This window comes from Phascolarctos cinereus, unplaced genomic scaffold, assembly GCF_003287225.1.
Source record: "Phascolarctos cinereus isolate Bilbo 61053 unplaced genomic scaffold, phaCin_HiC Scaffold_3;HRSCAF=262, whole genome shotgun sequence".
Classification (NCBI taxonomy): domain Eukaryota; kingdom Metazoa; phylum Chordata; class Mammalia; order Diprotodontia; family Phascolarctidae; genus Phascolarctos; species Phascolarctos cinereus.
The window spans coordinates 96,459,897-96,480,234 of NW_027555736.1; the positions used below are offsets into that span (position 1 = coordinate 96,459,897).

Sequence of the window (20,338 nt, forward strand, 5' to 3'; positions counted from 1 at the left end):
GATCTCCCCAACTTGATCATCACCTTCATAAAGACAGGAAAATATTTTATACTTTTTTAAAAAATCCTTGACAACTTCTAATACAGTGCTATACATTGTAGATATCTGGCAAATATTTGGTAAAGGAAGAAAAAGACTAACCAGATCATCACTTAAAATAATGAACTCCCTTGATGAATTTAAAATACAACTTTATTTACCCACAACTTGTTAGGAATGAAATTTTTGTGGAAAATGAGACCTACATGTCTATCCTTTCACAAGGTGTCAATAAGTGCTTAATATCTTTAGTGATGCCTCTGGGACTGATGCCTAAGAAAGCACAGCACATGGAGTTGTAATAATCTGCCCTTTGAGAAGGTTCTGTTGATTTCCTGATTTGAAGAAAGTCCTTAGTAATCACTTTACTCAATGCTTACTAAGATGTTTTATAACCGCATTGTAAGCAATAATCTGAAAGTTAAGAGTGATACTGGTAGTTGTGAACAGAAACAGCATATAGATGCCACAAGATAATTATAAAAGTATCATAGTTGATACATTCTATAGCAGTGTTTAAGGAGAACCTGAAGTTATAAGTAACATAGTTAGCCTCGAGAGTGTGAGATGACTAATTTTTTTTATATAGCATATGATAAATTTTTATAAAGAGGATATACTTTTTTCTCTTTTCCATTGAGATAAAGAAAATATTGTTTTCAGTGTGACTTAGGTTCTAGAATCTATTTTCCTAAAGAGCTATAAATCTAAAATTCATTTTCATATGTTTGGATTGGACTAGGCAAGCTCCTAGTCCAATCTGCTTATAGATGGGAAGAATGGCCTTAAGATATAGATGACCTCTCAAAGTCCTTTCCATACCAGCAATACAGTAATATTTTTCCCATATCTGCAATTCCTTGACTCAGAGACCTTTTAATTTGGGTATGGACTTTTTTCAACTAAAATGCATAAATCATGAATTATTGCAGAACCATTTAAACATAGCCAGTTGTTTGGACGGTTTCTTGCCAAAATTATCTGTAATGATTTTTTTTCTTGAATTCCCAGGAGTACAAAATAGCATTAGAGTTTCTATTAATGTTTGACTTCATTAAGTCTTTGAACAAGGCTATTAAAATTGATCATAACAGAGTTCTGGTTATTAACATATAAAAAATTTAAAGTCAGGACTTTTTTGTGTGTATCTACATACACATACAAATATATATTTGTATATATATAATTATGAGTACAGAGCTATCTGACTTTGCAATCAATGAGATTATATATAGATAGATAGAGAGACAGAGAGAGAGAGAAACAGAGAGAGAGAGACAGAGAGACAGAGAGACAGAGAGACAGTAGAGGTTACCTTGTCTGGGTTACTATTTCAACAAAAAAAGTAAGAGGAACAATATTTCTAGACTGTCTTTGACATCAGTAATATGTACAAAGTTGCGAAGTTGGTTATGTGCTCCAAAGCCGCTGGATCTATGATCTCATGGATGGAAATATTTCCTTCAAAGATACAGATTGCAATTCATTCAAGACTGTCTCTCTTAGGTAGCTCTCATCCATTTCTTTGCATCAATTTGACATAAGATTCTTCCCAAGGTGCTGGGGGCTGGGGAGGTGAGATCTCCAGTTTTCCTGACATACTGTGTGTATCAGTGGAGCACACAGCTAACTAAGGCCCTCTTTTTCACTCAGATATGTTTTTGGAAATGTCCTTCCTAGCACTTCTCCACAATTTCTTGCTTGTAATGTATTGCAGCCTGCTCACACCCACTACATGATTTTCCATTGTCCTTTGGATGCTCCTAAGTTCTTTGGAGAATGAAGTGCTTCTTGACTACAAGCCATACACCACGGCTGAAAGAATATTAATATTAAAAAGATGGGCCTTCCTTTCAGGAAGAAGCTTGGGGCCATTAAAAAGTCTTTGCAAATATCAGAAGTCAATCCAGCCCTCTCTCAGGAAGTTGGTTAACATGTTGAATCCCTTACTTTGCATTGCTTAAAGTGGCTGTAGTTATAAAAATTATCAAATAATCCTTTTGGCCAGAGCCTAGCAAACAGATTTCTTAATCCTATGTTTGGTTAGATTATTTTGTTCAGTTGTGGTTACTGTGGAATTTTTAGTTGAGTGACAAAGTGTTTGCCTATATGCATAATGCACTCTACATGTATATTTTACCTGCTGTCAAATTGTTCTTTTCCCTTTTAGCAGAGTCGAAGCTTTTGTTTTGTGTGGGGGAGGAGAGGAAGTTTCGAGAAAGTGCATTTGAAATGCTAAGAATCATAAAGCAATGTAAAACATTCATCTAAGCATCTATCTCAAAGGACTCCCAAGTAAGTGCTATCAACCATGCTTTGTTGATATAAAACCTTAGTCACAGAGAAACTGTTTGACTTTCCCAAGGTCATTCAGCAAGGCTGTCATTCAGCTTTTAGAATGCACTTAATGGTATTGGACCATCTGCTTTTGCAACTTTTATGCTGAATTATGCTTACAATTGCCACAAATCAATGGCTCAACAATGACTTGAATTACCAGATGGTTGAAGAGGGAATTTCGATGTTCCTGACACAAGGTCATCTAACAAGCAAATGACAGAGTTAGAAAAAGCAAGCTTGCCTAAATACTCCCATTGCCTGTGTTAAAGTAAATGTGAAGAATTATTCTATGTCCTTTGAGAAGCACAGCCAAGATACTTTTGAAATTTCTACTTGTTTGCAGCTGTTTGATAACAATAAACAATAAGTACAACTCAGGAGAAAGAAACATTTTAAACAACATCTAGTACAGCACAGGCGAATTGAGTAAGATACGTAAGAGGGAAATGTTTAAGATCTTGCTGGCAGCAAAATAAATGCTGTGGAGAAGGGGAGTGTGAAAAGAAACAAGAAAACCTAAGTCTCAACAGATATCGGCAATCACAGCTTTGGAAAAAGGGCACAGCTGATACTGACTTTGCTCTGAAGAAATAACATCAGGTGTCATTCTCTAGTTCATTTGGAGAGTAAAGTGAAAAGAATACAGGAAATAAAAGTTTATTCAGGGAGTGAGTGCTTATTCAGTGAGTTATTCAGATTTTCTTTGTTCAACATGCAATCAAAAGTTAGGTTGTTCAAAGGGATGCAGGCAGTGAGCTTTCTTTCTTTCTTTCTTTCTTTCTTTCTTTCTTTCTTTCTTTCTTTCTTTCTTTCTTTCTTTCTTTCTTTCTTTCTTTCTTTCTTTCTTTCTTTCTTTCTTTTCTTTCTCACAGTTAATGCTTCTGGGGGAAAGATTACTTATCCAAAACAACAAACATTTATTTTGGCTAGGCAATGGGGTCAAGTGACTTGGCCAGGGTCACACAGCTAGTAAGTGTTATGTGTCTAAGGCTGGATTTGAACTCAGGTCCTCCTGACTCCAGGGCCAGTGTTTTGTCCACTGTGCCACCTAGCTGCCCCCAGCAAACATTTATTAAGCACCTACTATGTGTTGGATATAAAGAAGATAGAGAACTCCCAAAAGAGGAAACTCCCTCTAGGGACGCAAGCCAGTACCTTCTCTACAACTTATAGTCTTAAGGAGTTGATTATAACACCTAGAGGTCAAGTTTTTTTGCCCAGGGTCTCACAGCACGTGTCAGAGGCTGAACTTGAACAGCATTCTTCTTGGCCCCAAGGCCAGCTCTCTAGCCAAGGCAAGGTCCTGCCTTGCCCTCAGGGGCTTACATTCTATTAGGAGTAACAACATATAAACAAGAATGTAATTATATGATAATTACAAAAGCCCAGAAGAAAGTGAGAGATTTTCAACATGCAGAGCTGGGGAGGAAGTATATTCCAGGCAGGGACAACTGGAGAAAATGTATTGGAGGCTGAAAAGAGAAAGTTGAGTTGGAGATATATCAAGTAAACCAATTTGTCTAGAATGGACAGTGCTTGAACGGGAGTCATGTACAAATACCTGCAAAGGCAGGCTGGCTTAAGTTTGTGAAGTGTTTTAAATACCCAATTAGGGAGTTAGCATTTTATCCTACAGTTAATAAAGAGTCAAGAAAGGTCCTTAAGTAGAGGAGAGACATGGTCAGACTTGTGTTTTAGGAAGATTATTTTAGCAGCTGTAAGGGGGATGGTTTGGGCTCATGAGGGGAGACTGGTGGCTGGATCAAATAATTTAGGTGACTAGAAAGAGAGGGTGGCAGTGTGGGTGGAGAGAAAGGGAGGGATGGAAGAATATAGGAAATGATGGGGAGGTAGACTATGATGTCTTATAGTACTGACTTATTTGTTGGTGGGTTTTCTTCCCTTTATGTGACTCTACCATTCCAGCTTTAAAAAAAAATCCATGACTGCTCATGGATTTTGAATCCATTTCTTCATATTTATCCATCCTCACAATGTAAAAACATTAACGTAATACTTGTAAATTAAGTAATCCTTATTTCTATTGTTTGACTACATATACTATATAACTACTATATATGGAATGATACTTGGGTAAGAATGGGAATTAACAGGCACACACACAGGCTCAAGATAATTTTTTGTATAGTTTGCTTGAAATCACTGCAACACATTACCTTGCTGTTTGTGACACAAAAGAACAAGTTTCAGGAGTGACTTTCTGTACTAAAATTGAAATAATGGTGTGTGTGTGTGTGTGTGTGTGTGTGTGTGTGTGTGTGTGTGTGTGTGAAGAGAAGGGAAAGAGGAATTAATTTAATTCCATTTGCTAATGTGACTGTAGTGAGACTATTTTTAGGTATAATCCAAACACTGCATGTCCTCTCCATTCTCATTAGTATAAATTTGGCTGGGATTCAAAAGAATTAGTATTTCTCAGCACATTATCCTATCAACTAAAACTACATTATTCTGAGCCAGTATGGTTAATTGGAATTTACTGTTTTTTGAGGCTTTTCCCCTCTGTATTCAGGAGAACTAAGAGGCCCAACTTTGTTCAAAAGTGCTGCTGGAAACTGAGCATGGTGATTATAGATGATCTTCATTTGAACCCTTCATAGTTCTTGTTCAAATTTGGGTTCTAAGACTGTGCTGAATACTTTGGGTGCAGAATTTTCGTCACTGTGATTTTGCATATTGCTGGGGCGAAGCCAACACATTCAACAAAAATAGGAAATTAAAATAAATTTAGGAAAGTGTGCTTACCAGGAAAGGGCCTTCACAATAGCCACTTAGTAGTTATTAATAAAATTTCAATTTCAGAGGTGTGGACCAAAACCTAGTTGCAAACTTTTTTTTCTTCCCAACACTCACATAAAATACCATTAATAAAAGAAGTTAAGTTCACCAAAGGTTAAAGCTGAAATTCTTGTACTCTACATACACCATTAAACTCACAATTTTCATACTGTTGGGAGCATCAATATATTTTTAAAGGTAATGATCATTACATTACATGGAACCTTCTAGTGCTACACTTAAACATCACTTGCAAATGTGGCATAGTGTGTTATTGGACACATGATCCGCTTTTTTGATCATTAAAATTTATATACATAGCACCCAAGAAAAGCAAATGTGTATACTATACACAAACATACTTAACATCGGGACTTTCTGCATATTGGTTGTACCTTTCTATTCTGTCATATTCTCTCTTTCACTCCATTATGCAGTATCTTAACAGAGTAAACATGTTTGGCAGTCTGTCTTCCATTGTTAATCTATGTCTGTTTTTCTTCAAGAGAAAGAGACAGAAAGACACAGAAAGACAGAAAGAGACAGAGCCATAAAGATGCAGAAAGAAGAAACACGAAGAGAGAAAGAGACAGAGAAAAAAAGAGGAAGACATAGAGCGAAGAGAGAGAGAAAGACAGAAAGAATAATTTTCATGAACGTTTGGAATCATTACCACAGCCCTGAGTAGATATAATCATCTGCTCAGAAAAACTGTGAGAAACCTGTTGAACACAGAATCTTCTTGGTCCTGAATAAGTATAAAATTAGCTAAAAACTATAGTATTTTCTTTGGGAAAGAGATACTGTTATTAAGTAATAAGTAATGCTAAGTAATTAACTACTTTTGCTTATCTGTTGTAAAAATTCAGTAAACTTTCTAAGTTCTCCAAGTCTCTAGATATTAAGGGGCTATTTATACCGTTTTTATTCAGGGAAATTTCTTACTTAAATGGGAAGGTTAAACTGAGTGGATCAGGAAAGCAAAGCATCTGTTTGTTGCCACAAGGTCTGCTAGGCAAAATGGTTACATGGCTATTAATATTCTAGACTAACAGCAGATAAGGAAGGGAGGGAATAGAACTGTCTTAAGCTGTCTCACCTACTTTTTTTTTTTAAAGGACTGTATTCATTTTGCTGTCTCAGTATTGGCGTAGAGTTTTAAACTTTGTAACAGCTTCTGTGTAACTGTGGAAGCTCATGCTACTGTTCATGCGACCTATTACTGTTCACTAAAAAGTTAATATTTATCTTAATTCAGTGTTGAGTACAGGTTACTTAAACATCCCACCAAAAGAACGGTATTCTATCCTGACTTAACATAACAGACGAAGAGATATATGAGTGTTAACACTTAGCATATACTAAGATGGAACTTTGGCTTGCTTATCATAAAATTATAAAAGAAAAACTCTTAGAAGTACAAAAGTAGGAATCGTTATTTTGCAGGACAATCCTTCACTGGGAAGAATTTCACAATACTTTCACTAAAAACAAATTACAAAAATATTCTGGATACTTTTACATGTTATGAAGCTATTAAATAAGGCCACCCCCTCTCCTTCCCCCATCTGTGTACAATCCCATAAATGCCACATTGGGTGTCCCAAAAATCTTAGTGCAGGGATACCTTGTATTATCTGTCAAGTAGGTTTTATCTATCCATCTGAAACATTGCTGCAAGGATTGATTAGATAAATAAATGGGGGAAAACCACTTGAACGGAAAATATTTTTATAAATAATCATTTGACCATGGAAGCATTTTACATTCAAAACAGCCATTAGAGAAATATACATACTATATACTGAACTTTGTAGGCTACATATTAGAAAACCAAGGAATTACTGATTTCATTTAAAGCAGGTAACACATTATTCAATCCACATATAGTCTACCCTATTTCTTTTGTGCAAAGTAGCAGTTGTTTTACCTGTTGTTCTGAAGATTGTATTTTGAAGGTAAAATCATATTTCTTTACATAATCCAAAATGTTACCTTTTAAGAAGAGGCAAGTACAGCATATGGGAGCCTGCCGTACTAGAAATGGTTTGGAAATGCCTTTGAATCTGCCTCTGAATTTTGGAGGAAAATTAGAAGCTTTCAATAGGAATATAGCTTTATTTGGTCTAGACCACATTTTGCCACGCTTTTATGTCAGGAAAGGCTATTAGGAATAGTTGCATTGGAAATCCAATCCCTTTTGCAAGCAAAACAAATGCTAGTCTTTTCATTACAGCTGAAAATTGTTTCCAAACCCTTACAGACACACTGTACATATCTTGATTGTGCTGCATTTGTATTTATTGCACATAGACCATTTACTTACACAGTAGTTAGTTGCACCAGAGTATAAATACTTTATAAAATACACAGGAGGAAATAGAAATGACACACAAGTGCTAAATTAACAGCAGATTCACGTGAGCACTTGGACATACAAAAATAATAAAAAAAATCCTTATATTTAAATTTTTAGTATGGATACAGTTACAGTACCATGATAAAATAGTATAAAAAGTAATTTTTTTTGCAATGAAACATTAACTCAATAACATAACAGACAAAAAAAGTAGAGTTTGGATTTCAGGTTACTTTGAACTCCTCCCCTCATTAAAATTTGTGTGTGTGTGTGTGTGTGTGTGTGTGTGTGTGCAAGTAATATCTTCAGTGGATTTTACAATTTCTAACACTGTGCAAAAAGGCATTTTGAACCATTCTTTTTTATTTTCTTTTTCCAAATGTGCAGTAATTTTTCTTGACACTAAGACTGTTTCCTCTCTTCAAATTGTGACAGAGTCACGTGTCACAGAGGCTCGTGCCTGGTCCTTTAAACTAGTATTGATACATACATAATCTGTTTAATATAAACATATCTTTAAAAAAAATCCCTGTGCAATATGCACAGTTTGAGGTAGGAGCCCCTCTGCTTCATCACCATCGCCAAGACGCTAGGTTTGCCGTGCAAAAGGAAAGCCAGGCTGTTTGTTCTAAATAAAACTGTTTTAAAAGGTGAAAATGATTTTTGCATCCTTTCCCCTCTCTTTGTTTAAAGATGTTACTACTCAGACTTTGAAATAATAATGACAAAAACTTTCATGGAACCAAAAAAAACCTGTCCTGTCAAACTGTCCACAGATTCATTTTCTCTTACTTTGACTGGTCCAGTTCCCAGTAATAGGATGGGAACAGCTGATAGTCTTAAAAAGCAGGATTAGTAAGTGCAGCTCTTGGAAAAACCAAGTTCATGGTTTTTCTTTTTTTCTGAATCCCGTATTCTTTTCTCCGTCCCACCTATCTACCCAACTAACACTTTCACAATCCTTGCAGGAAGGATCAGAATTAGAGTGGAAAAGATGAAACAGGCATCATGCCCCACTTCCCCCCAAAAGTCAAGAAGAAAAGTCCAAAAACGCAACACCTCCCCCCCGCCCCCAACTTTCCTTCTGTTCAATGGTCGAGTTGCTTTTGTTTGTCGTGGATGATTCAGATGAGGTATGAAGGATACACTATCACCTGCTTTCGGTCTTGAGTAAACACAGATCCTCTCTTCCCTGTGAAGACAGTTCAGGGCTGTTGGTTTTCTTCCTCTTGGATTTCCAAACCAGTTTCCTGGGTGAGGGAGTGGGGAGGGGGTGGGGGAAAAGCCCCGTTCCCCACACCTCCCCGACGGCCCCCAACCTCGAAACCACCTGCCCGGTCGCCCCCGCCAGAAAGTAAAAAAAAAAAACAAAAACAAACAAGCCCGGCTCCCGCCTCCACCACCGCCGCCCCCTCCCCCCTCCACCAGCGGCCGGTCCTATACCTTGGATTCCGAATACGAGTCTTTGCTGTCCCTGTCCTCCAGACTGGAGTCGCTGTCCCCGGTCGCCCCGCCGTTGCAGCCGGCCCAGGGCTCCAGGTAGTGAAGCGACGAGGGAAGCAGCTCGCCCTGCTCCGCATAGGCGGCCGCAGGAGACGGGGTGGCACAGCCCGCGGCAGAGCTGCCGCAGCCTCCGGCCGTGGCTGCTCCGGAGCCCCCGCGCGACAGCTCCCCGACGCTGGCGTGCAGCCGCCTCTCTGCCTGCCGTGGGCAGCACAGGAGCCGCTTGAAGGCCTTGCGGAAGTCCGGGCTGCGGCAGTAGATGATGGGGTTGAAGGCCGAGTTGGCGTAGCCCAGCCAGTTGAAGAAGACGAAGAGCCAGTTAGGCACCAGGTCTCGGTGGAAGACCTTCACCACGTTGGCGAGGAAGAAGGGCAGCCAGCAGAGGGTGAACACGCCCATGATGATGCCCAAAGTCTTGAGCGCCTTCTGCTCCTTGAGAGCCACGAGGCGCGACGGCCGCCGCTTGCTGGGGCGCCCGTTGGCCAGAGCCGCGCGCGACGGCGGCAGCGCGGGCGCGGGGGGCGGCTGATGGGGCGCATGGGGCTGCGGGGGCTGCGGCGGCTGCAGCGGCGAGGGCGAGGACGGCGGGCGGGGGCCTCTGTAGAAGCGCCGCTCGCAGCGGTCGATCTTCTTCACCTGCTTCTGGGCCTCGCGGAAGACTCGCAGGTAGACGAAGGCCATAATGGACAGCGGCACGTAGAAGGAGACCACCGAGGAGGCGATGGCGTACGCTCGGTTGGTGACAAAGTCGCAGCACTTGGGGTCGTTGTAGCAGAGCCGCGCTTCGTCGCCGTCCGCCCGCCACCAGTGCATGAGGATGGGCAAGAAGGACACGAGCGCCGAGATGGCCCACACGGTACACACGAGCGCCCGCGCCCGCGGCCGAGTCAGCAGGCTCTGGTAGCGGAACGGAGACGTGATGGCGATGTAACGGTCCAGGGCGATGACACACAGCGTCTCGATGCTGGCGGTGACACACAGAACGTCCACCGACGTCCAGAATTCGCAGAAGAAGGAGCCGTACTCCCACCGGCCCCACACCACGATGGTGGCCCCGAAAGGCACCACAAGCAGCCCCATGACCAGGTCGGCGCTGGCCAGGGAGATGATGAAGAGGTTGGTGAGCGTCTGCAGACGCTGCGTCTTGGCGATGGCCACGATCACCAGTACGTTGCCCGCCACGATGAGCAGCACTATCAGGGCCATGAGCATACCCATGCCTGCCGTCCACTGCTGGGACAAGGCCACGGGCGCTGGCGTCGTCGAGGTCAGCAGAGAGGAGGCAGGAGAGGCGGGCACCAGCAGCCGGGCGGCCGTGGCTGCTGCTGCAGTTGCTGCCGCTATCGCTGCCTCTACGCCCGCCCCGTCGGGGGCCAGCGAAGGAGATGACAGATTGTAGGGCTCGTAGCCTAAGCCGAGCGCACCATCTCCCATCGTGAGGAGGAAGTAACTGAAGACGTAGGGTGGGGACGGAGTAGGGACGTAGTTTGAGGAACCCGAAGAGCCTAAGGGGACGGAGAAACAGGTCAGGGTCAGGGCCAGGTCAAGACAGCTGTTGGCAGCAGCGCGGAGCCGGGGACATCCGCGCCGGGTGCCTTCCGCGCAGGAGCCACGCCTGCTGCTGCCTCCCTCCTCTCCCAGGCTGCTGCTGTAGCTGCTGTCGCTGCTGTCGCTGCTGAGACTTCAGCATGTTTCTGAGCGCTCTGGTCTGGCAGCTCCTGCACCCAGCACCCCACCCCAACCCACAGTTAGCTCCCCCCAACACAGCCCTGGAGGCCTCGCGTCAGTATTCTACAGCCAATCAGGGGCCAAGGCACGCCCCTATTTTGTCCCCCACCTCCCTCCCCCGCTTTACTGCCCTCCCACAGGCAATTAAGTGGCTCCGGGGAGCCTGGGGGGGCAAGAGCAGAGAACTCAGCCCCGCGCCCAGGTACTGGGAACCGTGGCTTCGGATCCTTGCCGAGGGAAACTTGTACTCAGACCCCACTACAAAGGGCTTGCTCAGTTTGGAGGGGAGTTTTTTAAGGAGAAGGGCAGTTCGGAAAGTCGGGTTGGAGGAGTTTGACTGTATGTCTGATTCTCGGATCGGAAAACCTGGCGGTGTACGTATTAAAAAACGTCCCCTGGTCGGATGAGACATGGCCAGCCTCAGACCTGCTAGTTCAGGGGATCAGAGAAGGGTCTTATTTGTTAGAGAGAAACTTTCAAGCAGTTATACATGGGAGTGGGGGTGGGGGAATAACAATACATCTGTCAGGAGCACTTTCTGGGCGCTATTCTTCTAAGAAGCTCGTTTTATTCCAGTGCGGTAGTTACATAAAAGAAGCGAAGGTTGTGCATCTAACGATGGAGACTAGTTGGAAAAACACACACACCCAAATCCCAGCTAATGAATGTGTAAGTATGATGCAACTATGTGTGTTGATAATATAAAGAGAGGTTTAAGGAAACACAAATGTTAACGTACAAAGTAAATGACACTTCAACAAAAAAGAACGTGTTTAATTACATTTCAAACCTTTTACATTCGATAATAACACCTGTATTTTGTTTTGTTACTCACATGATTTATTATTCTAATTGGTTCAATACAAACAAAAAAAGTACTGTCAGATTGGGTTGACGTAATGAACAGAGACTTCTGATTTCTCAGTTTGATCAGTTGTTTTCTCCTTTGCCCAAGTTCCCAGATTCTTAAAACTCTGGGATTAGTTTTGTAAGGATGAGAAGAGAAAATATGTAAATACTCAAGAGGATTAAAATCCCAAAGCATTTAAAGAAGTATACCAATGACTTTTGAATTGACAAAAGAACATGTTTCAAATTAGGCAGTTGTTAACCCTTCTGAAGTGAGGGTAGGTATTATCACCATCACACAAAAGCAGCAGAAGAAAAGCAACTAGCTTTATTTAACTAAATAAAGGTAAATATCAAAACTCAAGGAAGAAAAACATGAACCTGAAACTATATAGCCTTGATTATAGGCAAATATCTTTTAATTCCATGTATATATAGAAATACTGGATAATGAGCAAATATATATACACATATTATATATATAATATATATATATATATATATATATTCACATGTATGCCCACATTATAAGAATAAGAAATTGCACGCCTGCACTGAAATCTGGCACCTGGATGGAACCCAAATTCTTCACTAGCAGAGGAATTGTTTTTTACAACCATATTGGAGTGCTTAGTTCTACAAGCATGCAGTGCAGATGCAATAAACAATGTCTGTTAAATATTGTAAGGTCACTTCTCAGACATAAAGATTTTCCGTTTCTTCAATTCTGCCATAAAAATTGCTTCAGGCCCAAACCTGACCTACAAGAGGACACCATTAGGGAGTGATTTGTTTATTCTGCATTTGTTTAACCCTGCCCCTGAGATTTACCAGCCCAAGTCCTACCATTGGAGTAACCACCCCAAGGTAACTACAAACCTGCCCATCTTCCTCCTTAACTGGAGAGAGTCTCAAAATAGATCAGGGCCCTGGAGAGGATTGGACGTGTTGGTGCCCTGTGATGGGGAGGGAATGGGAAGGCTGTCCATCAGTCACCATCACTGTCAAATGTTACAGGAATAGATTGTACTGGCCTTAAGTATCCCAGAAGGGCAATATACTATTGGTTGCATTACTATGAGAGATAAGGACAGAATTTGGTTTTATGGGCATTTAAAGGCTTAGTTGTTAATAAAATTGACTATAATTATATGCAAGAATGCTCCAAATAACAAGTATATGACCTATGTATTACAAGACTCTAAATGTAAGCCTTCCCCATTTTTAGGGAATTCTTACAGCAGGGTACTCTGATTCCCTATTTTAGATATATGTTAACACCATGAATATTCAAAACCAAAAAGTGACTTACATTATTGCTGACAGATCTTTAGAATAAAGTACAGTATCACAGTCTGAGGATAAATATTAGAACTTCCCAGTTGAATTTGGTAAGTTGTATTGACTTTAAGAAACCAAAAAAGAAAAAAAAATGGGACAATTAGTAACCGTTTTGGACCTTTAATATAATTATATGGTTTTATACTTTAAAAATAGTCCTTCATTTCCTTCTTTTGAGAAATTCAGGTAGACTTAGCATTGCTTTGTTATGGCTTCTTGCCCTTAAGTATACCAGGTCAAGAGAAGAAAGTTCAATATAAACATCTACATTGTTCTTACTTCTTTCATAGGTCATGACTTAATATTTAAAATAGTTTTTTCCTTTCCCTGGAAGCAGTTTTTTAAAAAAGATCTCTGTAATACACTTTTTTAGGAACATACCCATGTAATAATTTAGATTGTCATCTAAACACATTGCTCTAAAGGGAATATCAATAGTACATTTTGAAAGACTGAGTATTCCTTTGCAATGTTTGAATCCATCTTTCCTTACCTTCCCCACTGCTGTTACCCCATGTCAAGCCCCTTATCACATCATGCCTTAATTACTGCAGTAATTTCCTAACTAATCTCCCTGACTCCAGTCCTCCCCTCCTGTCCAGTTAGCACCCTTGCAGCATGACTAATCTTATTAAAATACTTTAATCATTGATCGCCTCTGCATGAAAATGTCCAGTGACTCCCCAAACTTCAGCCTGATCCCAACCTGACTTTCCAGGTTTAGCTACCACCTATCCCTCACCTTAAGGTGAGGTCTTACCTCTCTACCACTCTTGTTCATGAAATGCCCTCTGTCTTCTGGGTCCATAAAAATCCTACTGGTTCCTTGAGATTTAGCCTGTATTAAGCTTGTTCCATATAGTCTTCCATTACTACCCCAGACTGAAGTCATCTCTGATTTCTCTAAATTTTTACACTTCTCATTTTGTCTAGTTCATTTGTCAGTGGTGCAGTGGATAGAAAACTGTTTTTGGAGCAAGGAGGACCTAGTTTTAAGTTCTACCCATACTGGCTGTGTTATCCCAGGCAAGTCATTCACCTTCTCATTGAAAACCTTAATTTGCAGAGAAGATGCCAACCTAGAGTTCCCTATACCAATGAAATCAAGGGTCTGGTCCCTCTCCTTTTATTTGTGTGTTACCTTGGAACATCTTTTCTAATTGTCTTGAATTGCTATTTAAAGATAGTATTGTTAAATACCTTTCACACTCTCTTCAGTTGTTTCCCAAAATGAAATTGTAAGCCTTTTGGAAACACAGATTATATCTCAGTTAAAATTTTTCTATCCTAGTGGAATTTACTCTTGATGTCTTGCATATAGTTGACAATTACTATCTGTGTGACCCTGGGCAAGTCACATAACTTCCATTTGCCTCATCTGTAAAATAGGGATAATAATATCACCTACCTCCCAGGGGTGTTGTGAAGATCAAATGAGATAAAAATTGTAAAGTGCTTAGTACCTTGCTCAGCACATAGTAAGTGCTAATGTGAATTTATTAGTATTAGGAATCAAAATATTTGTTAGTTTGATTGAAATTGCTAAACTAATACAAGTAAAATCTGTTTTAGCAACTATATTATGCATTCATATTTTAATTTGTGGTGATTCTTCATATTTCCATATATTTTATTATTAATAAATATTATTATTTTATTATTAGTGATTTATTATTATTATTTTAAAATCCTTTAAAATCTCATTTCATAATAAGCTTGTAAGTGAATTTGTATAATGAATTAAATGGATGCATTTATTGATGATACATAACTTTCTAGAGGTTCACATGAATTAACAAGCAATTTTATTACTTATTGCTTTGTTACTTATTACTACTTATCTAGTATTGTACTAAACACTGGATACAAGGAAAGGCAAAAACAGCCCCTGCCTTGTGCTCCCCTAATGGACAAGACAACATGTAAATAAATAGGTACATGTGAGATATACAGGGAGTAGATAGAAGTTAACCTTAGGGAAGAATGCTCTGACAAGTTAGGAGGACTGGCAAAGGACTCCTCCAGAAGGTGGAGTTTTATCTGACTCTTGACAGAAGCCAGGGATTCTAAGAAGAGGGGATGAGGAGGGAGAGAATTCCAGGCATGGGGGATGGCCAATGCTTGATCAAGGAAATGGAAATTGGAGAGTTGTGTGTGAGGAATAGCCAGCAGGGCAATAGAGCTGTATCTTAGAGTGTGTGGAGGTGGCCACCTCCAGTTGTCCTGGGGTGTATCTGGCCACTGGGCCCAGATGACTCTGGAGGAGAAAGTGAGGCTGGTGACTTTGCATAGCCCTCCCTCACTTAGATCCAATTGGCTTGCATGTCCTGGCATCACCTTCATAATGTCATGATCCTCTTCAAGAACGAAGGAGAAACAATGGAGCGTGGGGAAGGGGAGTAAAATCTAAGAAGATTGAAAAAGTAGGAAGGGGTCAGGCTGTGAAGACCTTTGAAGGACAAGCAGAAGATTTTATGTTTATAAGTGATAGAGAGCCAGCAGTTTATTAAGTAGGAGGGTGACCTGGATAAACCTGTGCTTTAGGAAAATCACTTTGGCCATTGAGTGGAGGTTAGATTGGAATGGGGAGAAACATTAGGCAGGGAGACTAATTAGAAGGCTATTTGCAATAATTTCAACAAGAGGTGATGAGGACCTAAAGAAGAGTGGTGGCTAGGTGAAAGAAGGAAACATAAGAAAGAAGTTGTGAAGGTAGAAATGATGAGGTTTGGTAACAGACTGGATATAGGGGGTAAGTCAGTACTGGGATGAGATGGGCCCAAATCTTCACAAATGACCATGACGAATGAACCTTTATTGTTTGTGTATACATGGTACCACATGTCCTGTCAGCCTGGAACTAGGGGAATAGGAAACAGGTGACTTGAGATCTAGACCCAATTAAATGGTTACAGAGCAGTGAGCAATAACGGCAATGGTTGTAACACATGGCTCTTCCAAAAACATCTTGTTCTCTTAATGTCACATATACCTAATATCAGAAGACAGTTTCACCAACATTATGGTTCCAGAGTCTGCCAGCTTTGAAATTCTTGCCTAGATTCATCTCTGCTTAACTTGAAGTGTGGGAAATATGACTGTGTACTCAAGAAGATTCTGTGAGTTTAGAGGTGTTCAATTCGATAACTGTTTTATTTAAGCACCTACTATGTGCCAGGCACTGTGCTAGGTGCTGGGGATACCGAGATAAAAATGAAAGCGGTCTTTGCCATGTAGACCTTATCGTCTACTGGGAGTGGGGAACACTTTGTATGCAGACAAATAACTATAAAATATGTATGAAGTAAATGCAAAGTAATTGGAGGGAGGTGGAAGAGGGAAAGTGCTAATAATTACAAACAGAATTAGAGCAAATAGGATAGAGAACTCGTCAGAGCAGAGCTTTAAGAGGTACATCAAAGCTGTCAGCTGGGAAACAGGAACTTAAGTCTTTGTAATCAGAGCTAGGTTGGCTCTTTTAAAGCAAAGATATGCTGGCTTTGAGATGAAGCATAACGACCCCAAACAGCAACACAATGCTAAGTAACCAAGGAACAGCCTGAAATTGACATTAGCAATGGACGTCTTAATTTTGTAGCCACATGTGGACACAGGGCTTGTAACACATTCATCACCAATATCTTTGAATATGGCAATCAATGCTTAGGACAGTTTGAAGATTTCCAAAGTCCTTTCCCTTTCCCTTTCCTCTTTCCTCCCTCCTCTTTCCTCTCTCCCTCTCTCCCTCCCTTCTTCCTTCTCTCTCTCCCTTCCTCCCTCCCTATCTCCTCTCCCTCCCTCCCTCCCTCCCTTCCTTCCTTCCTTCCTTCCTTCCTTCCTTCCTTCCTTCCTTCCTTCCTTCCTTCCTTCCTTCCTTCCTTCCTTCCTTCCTTCCTACTTCCTTTCCATCCTTTCATCCTTCCTTCCTTCCTTCCTTCCTTCCTTCCTTCCTTCCTTCCTTCCTTTTCCTTCCTTCCTTCCTTTCTTCCTTCTCTTTTTGCTTACTAGTTGCACTGTGTTAGAGCTAATAATGCTTTTAAAAATGTTTTCACACACATTATCTGGATTTTCATGGCATTTTAGAGTTCTCTAGGATTTAAGTTACTAGAACTTCACATATGACCACCTACAATTTATTTAAGTAGTCATTTTCTATCTTCTTATTAATAGTCATTTGCTACCTTCTTATTTGTCCAACCCCAGATAGCTGTTTCTAGGTTATGACATTTTAGAAAACTTATACAAATGCTGCTTTTTGAGTATTCTTAGTTAAGAACTTATTTGATTTACCTTTAACAGATGACTCAGAAAACAAGTTTTTGTAATTCTTCAAGGAGCTTCCCTGTTTGGGTATCTGAGTGATGATGTGCTAATATTTTTATGAAAAATAACTAATGTTTTTCAGGTCAATTGTTTAGGGGCATAAGTGGCAAGCCCTCTAAAAAGGAAAAATAAGAGAATTCAAAGTTTGAATCACAATGAAAATTTCATTTTCAAATATCACTAACATAACCACACATATCATTTAGCTTAAATTTTTTAGTTCTCTCAATAAGCAAGCTTGTGATGACTTCCAGCTATGATAACAATAAAAAAGTAGGTATTCTTAGAATGAAGTTTTGTTCTAGTCCACATAAAATAAATATTTGCAGAAACAGAGAAGGGCTATTGTAGAAACATTCTAGGCTTAAGTGGTCATGTGACTCCCTACTCAACCAGCTCTAGTGGCTTGCTGTTGCCTCTAGAATATAAACTCTAGCTTTTAAATTTCTGCAGCCTGCTCTTTCAGTCTCATTTCCCATCTCTGTGCCTTTGCACTGGTTCTGCCCCATTCCAGGAATGCACTCCGTTCTTACCTTTGCTCCACAGAGTTCCTCTTTTAAAGATGCACCATCTTCTGCATGAAGCTTTTCTTGATCCTCCCACTTGCTCTCTATTACATGTTGTTGTTACTGTTCAGTCATGTCTGACTTCATTACTCCATGTAGGGTTTTGGTTTTTGTTAGCAAAGATACTGGAGTGGTTTGCTATTTCCTTCTCCAGTAGATTAAGGCAAACAGAGGTTAAGTGACTTGCCCAGGGGAACATATCTAGTGAGTCTGAGGCTGGGTTTCAACTCAGGTTTTCCTGACACTAGGTCCAGGTGTCAAGTAAATCTCCCTATCATGGCTGGGAACATACCTGTCTGTATCTTTATGTGTTGTCTTCATTAGAATGTAAGCTCCTTGAAGGCAGAATCTTACCTGATTATATTTGTATCCCTAGCACTTGGCACAATGCCTGGTCTATAGTGAGTGCTTAATAAATGCTTTATCTTTCTAGCTATTAATAGAGCTAATTCAATGACTAAAAACCTGCCAGTTCCCTTTGCCTCACAGAGGGTACAATCTCAAGGCACCAGTGACACAATATTTTTGTTATTTTATTTTTGATTACTCCTTGGGTAAGATTTCTTGCTTTGAAAAGGAATAGCAAACCTTTTACTTGACACTTATTTTCCACGTCTCAGCTTTGCTGTAGTTCTTGCATAAAGCCTTTTAGAGACTTTTATCCTGTAACAGTATTTCATTTCCCTAGTATTACCTCTTAATTAGATGTTAAAGGTGGCAGTGACCTTCCTAGCAGAATAACTGTCTATAAATACAAATTGTGTTTCACAGTGGTAGAGAAATGGCACCATTGATTTCCCTGTCATCATGTAGAGATTTTACATTGATAGATACTACAAATTGAAAGATTGTAAAGGACTTTCTAAAGTATTATAGGCTCATAGAATATTAGAACTGAGAGGACTTTAGAGATGATGTGCTCCAATCTCTTATTTGATGGATAAGGAAACAGGTTTAGAGAGATGAAATGTCTTGCTCAGAATAAAGTAGCCTTTTTCCTATTTTTTTTTTTGCAGATGGAGAAAATGAAGCATAAAAAGACTGTATCCTTTACAAGGTCATGAGAAAAGTCCTTATGGGAAAGAGGAAAAGTACCTAATTTTACTGACTTTTAAGGTAGTCTTTAACCTTTAAAACCTATTTTCTTACCATATGTCTGCCCGCAAGTTGCTACTTGTGGAAATAATTTAATTTTAATACACATTCCTGGGTTTACAGCAAGAAACCTAAAGGAAATGTATTTTTTTTTGTTTTGTTTTTAGGCAATTGGGGTTAAGTGACTTGCCCAGTGTCACAAAGCTAGTAAGTGTGTCAAGTGTTTGGTCTGAGGCTGGATTTGAACTCAGGTTCCCCTGACTTCAGGGCTGGTGCTCTATCCACTGTGCCACCTAGCTGCCCCAAGGAAGTGTATTTTAAGTGATTAACTTTAGATTTGGGAAATTATACCATATATATGTCAAATATGTACATTTTAGTATTATTTTAGTTAAAGTTCATATATAACTTTTAATGCTTGTTAATAAAAGGGAAACTGTCCATGGTATTATAATTTTGTTCCAAGTTCCTACCTCTCCCCAAACCATACTTGTAAACAGTATTTCCAAGATGAAGTGGCATCATGTAGGAGTCAAAGAATTGGATAGGAGGTTTTTTGCTTTATATCTGTTAACAGATTTCACAGTCAGTAAAAAACTGACAAACATAGATCGCAAAGTTTAAGGCTTTCTATAAATGCTGAAATATATCTGTTCTAGAGTTTGGAGCAGAAATGTTGAATATAGATGCTTAATTTTAGTATCTTCTGAAGTATTGTACTAAGCAGGTAGTTAGACAATATATAAAATTAATTCTTTTGAGCATCCAAAAAAGGAATACAAGTTCCTGAAAATACATTGATATATTACTACCATGTGCATGAAAATATTATCCTTTTTACTCTGGAAATTTCTAAGCTGATGATTTGGGGCCTAATTTGTCACCATTTCCTTCTCAATCTCCACCTCTTCTCTTGCCTGCTGCCAACCACCCAGTACCAGATTTTCCTGTATTGCTTGGCATTTGTGAAGTGACTTTTTCCATTACTAGTTGGGGATCTTACCTTCCTTTTTATAACTCTATCTTTGGGATAGAATGGTACGTCATATTTATATATATGAAATAGAAATCTGTGAATACACACAGATCTATAAATATATATTACATATCTATTTAAATTTGTTCTTAGATTGTCCTAAGAAACTTAAACTACAAATCACTCTGTCATTAATTCAAATAAAATTAAAATCCAGGGCTAATTTTGCCACATGAAGGGGGATACAAAGAGAAGAATAATCTGAATTTTAAGAGAAGTTTTGCAAGTACTGCTGATGCATACATTTTTTGTGTCTTGGATTTTAAAAAACTTCATAATTTCTAGCAATGGCATCTTAGTAAGAGCACTTAAATTTTAGTTGTAATGTATTTTGACATTTATTTTCTTCCTTCTGTTTCT

The 20,338-nt window shown here is 39.8% G+C and overlaps 1 protein-coding gene and 1 long non-coding RNA gene across 4 annotated transcripts; one reads left to right on the forward strand and one right to left on the reverse strand.

Moving 5' to 3' along the window:
* Positions 1–6,892: 6,892 nt before the first annotated feature.
* On the reverse strand, positions 6,893–10,760 carry ADRB1 (adrenoceptor beta 1). Of its 2 annotated transcripts, none has more exons than XM_020988098.2 (2): positions 8,981–10,760; positions 6,893–8,787 (listed from the first exon to the last, which is right to left on the reverse strand). In XM_020988098.2, the coding sequence occupies exons 1-2, from the start codon at positions 10,472–10,474 to the stop codon at positions 8,743–8,745; spliced, it is 1,539 nt and encodes a 512-aa protein (XP_020843757.1). In that variant the 5' UTR covers positions 10,475–10,760; the 3' UTR covers positions 6,893–8,742. The 2 variants fall into 2 exon arrangements, with proteins under 2 accessions (XP_020843757.1, XP_020843758.1); XM_020988099.2 differs by having other exon boundaries at positions 6,893–8,729; positions 8,981–10,759.
* LOC144456285 (uncharacterized) lies at positions 10,145–19,229 on the forward strand. 2 transcript variants are annotated; one of them, XR_013485261.1, is made up of 3 exons: positions 10,145–10,206; positions 11,345–11,437; positions 18,864–19,229. It is a non-coding gene; the product is annotated as an uncharacterized LOC144456285 (long non-coding RNA). The 2 variants fall into 2 exon arrangements; XR_013485262.1 differs by lacking the exon at positions 10,145–10,206 and adding an exon at positions 10,834–10,970.
* Positions 19,230–20,338: the final 1,109 nt, after the last annotated feature.

Bases quoted from the DNA above. Each gene is read 5' to 3' on its own strand.
- ADRB1 (XM_020988098.2), bottom strand. From the start codon at position 10,474: ATGGGAGATGGTGCGCTCGGCTTAGGCTACGAGCCCTACAATCTGTCA. The intron at 8,788-8,980 runs GTATAGGACCGG...TCCCTCACCCAG, and splicing joins ACTCGTATTCGGAATCCAAG to GAAACTGGTTTGGAAATCCA.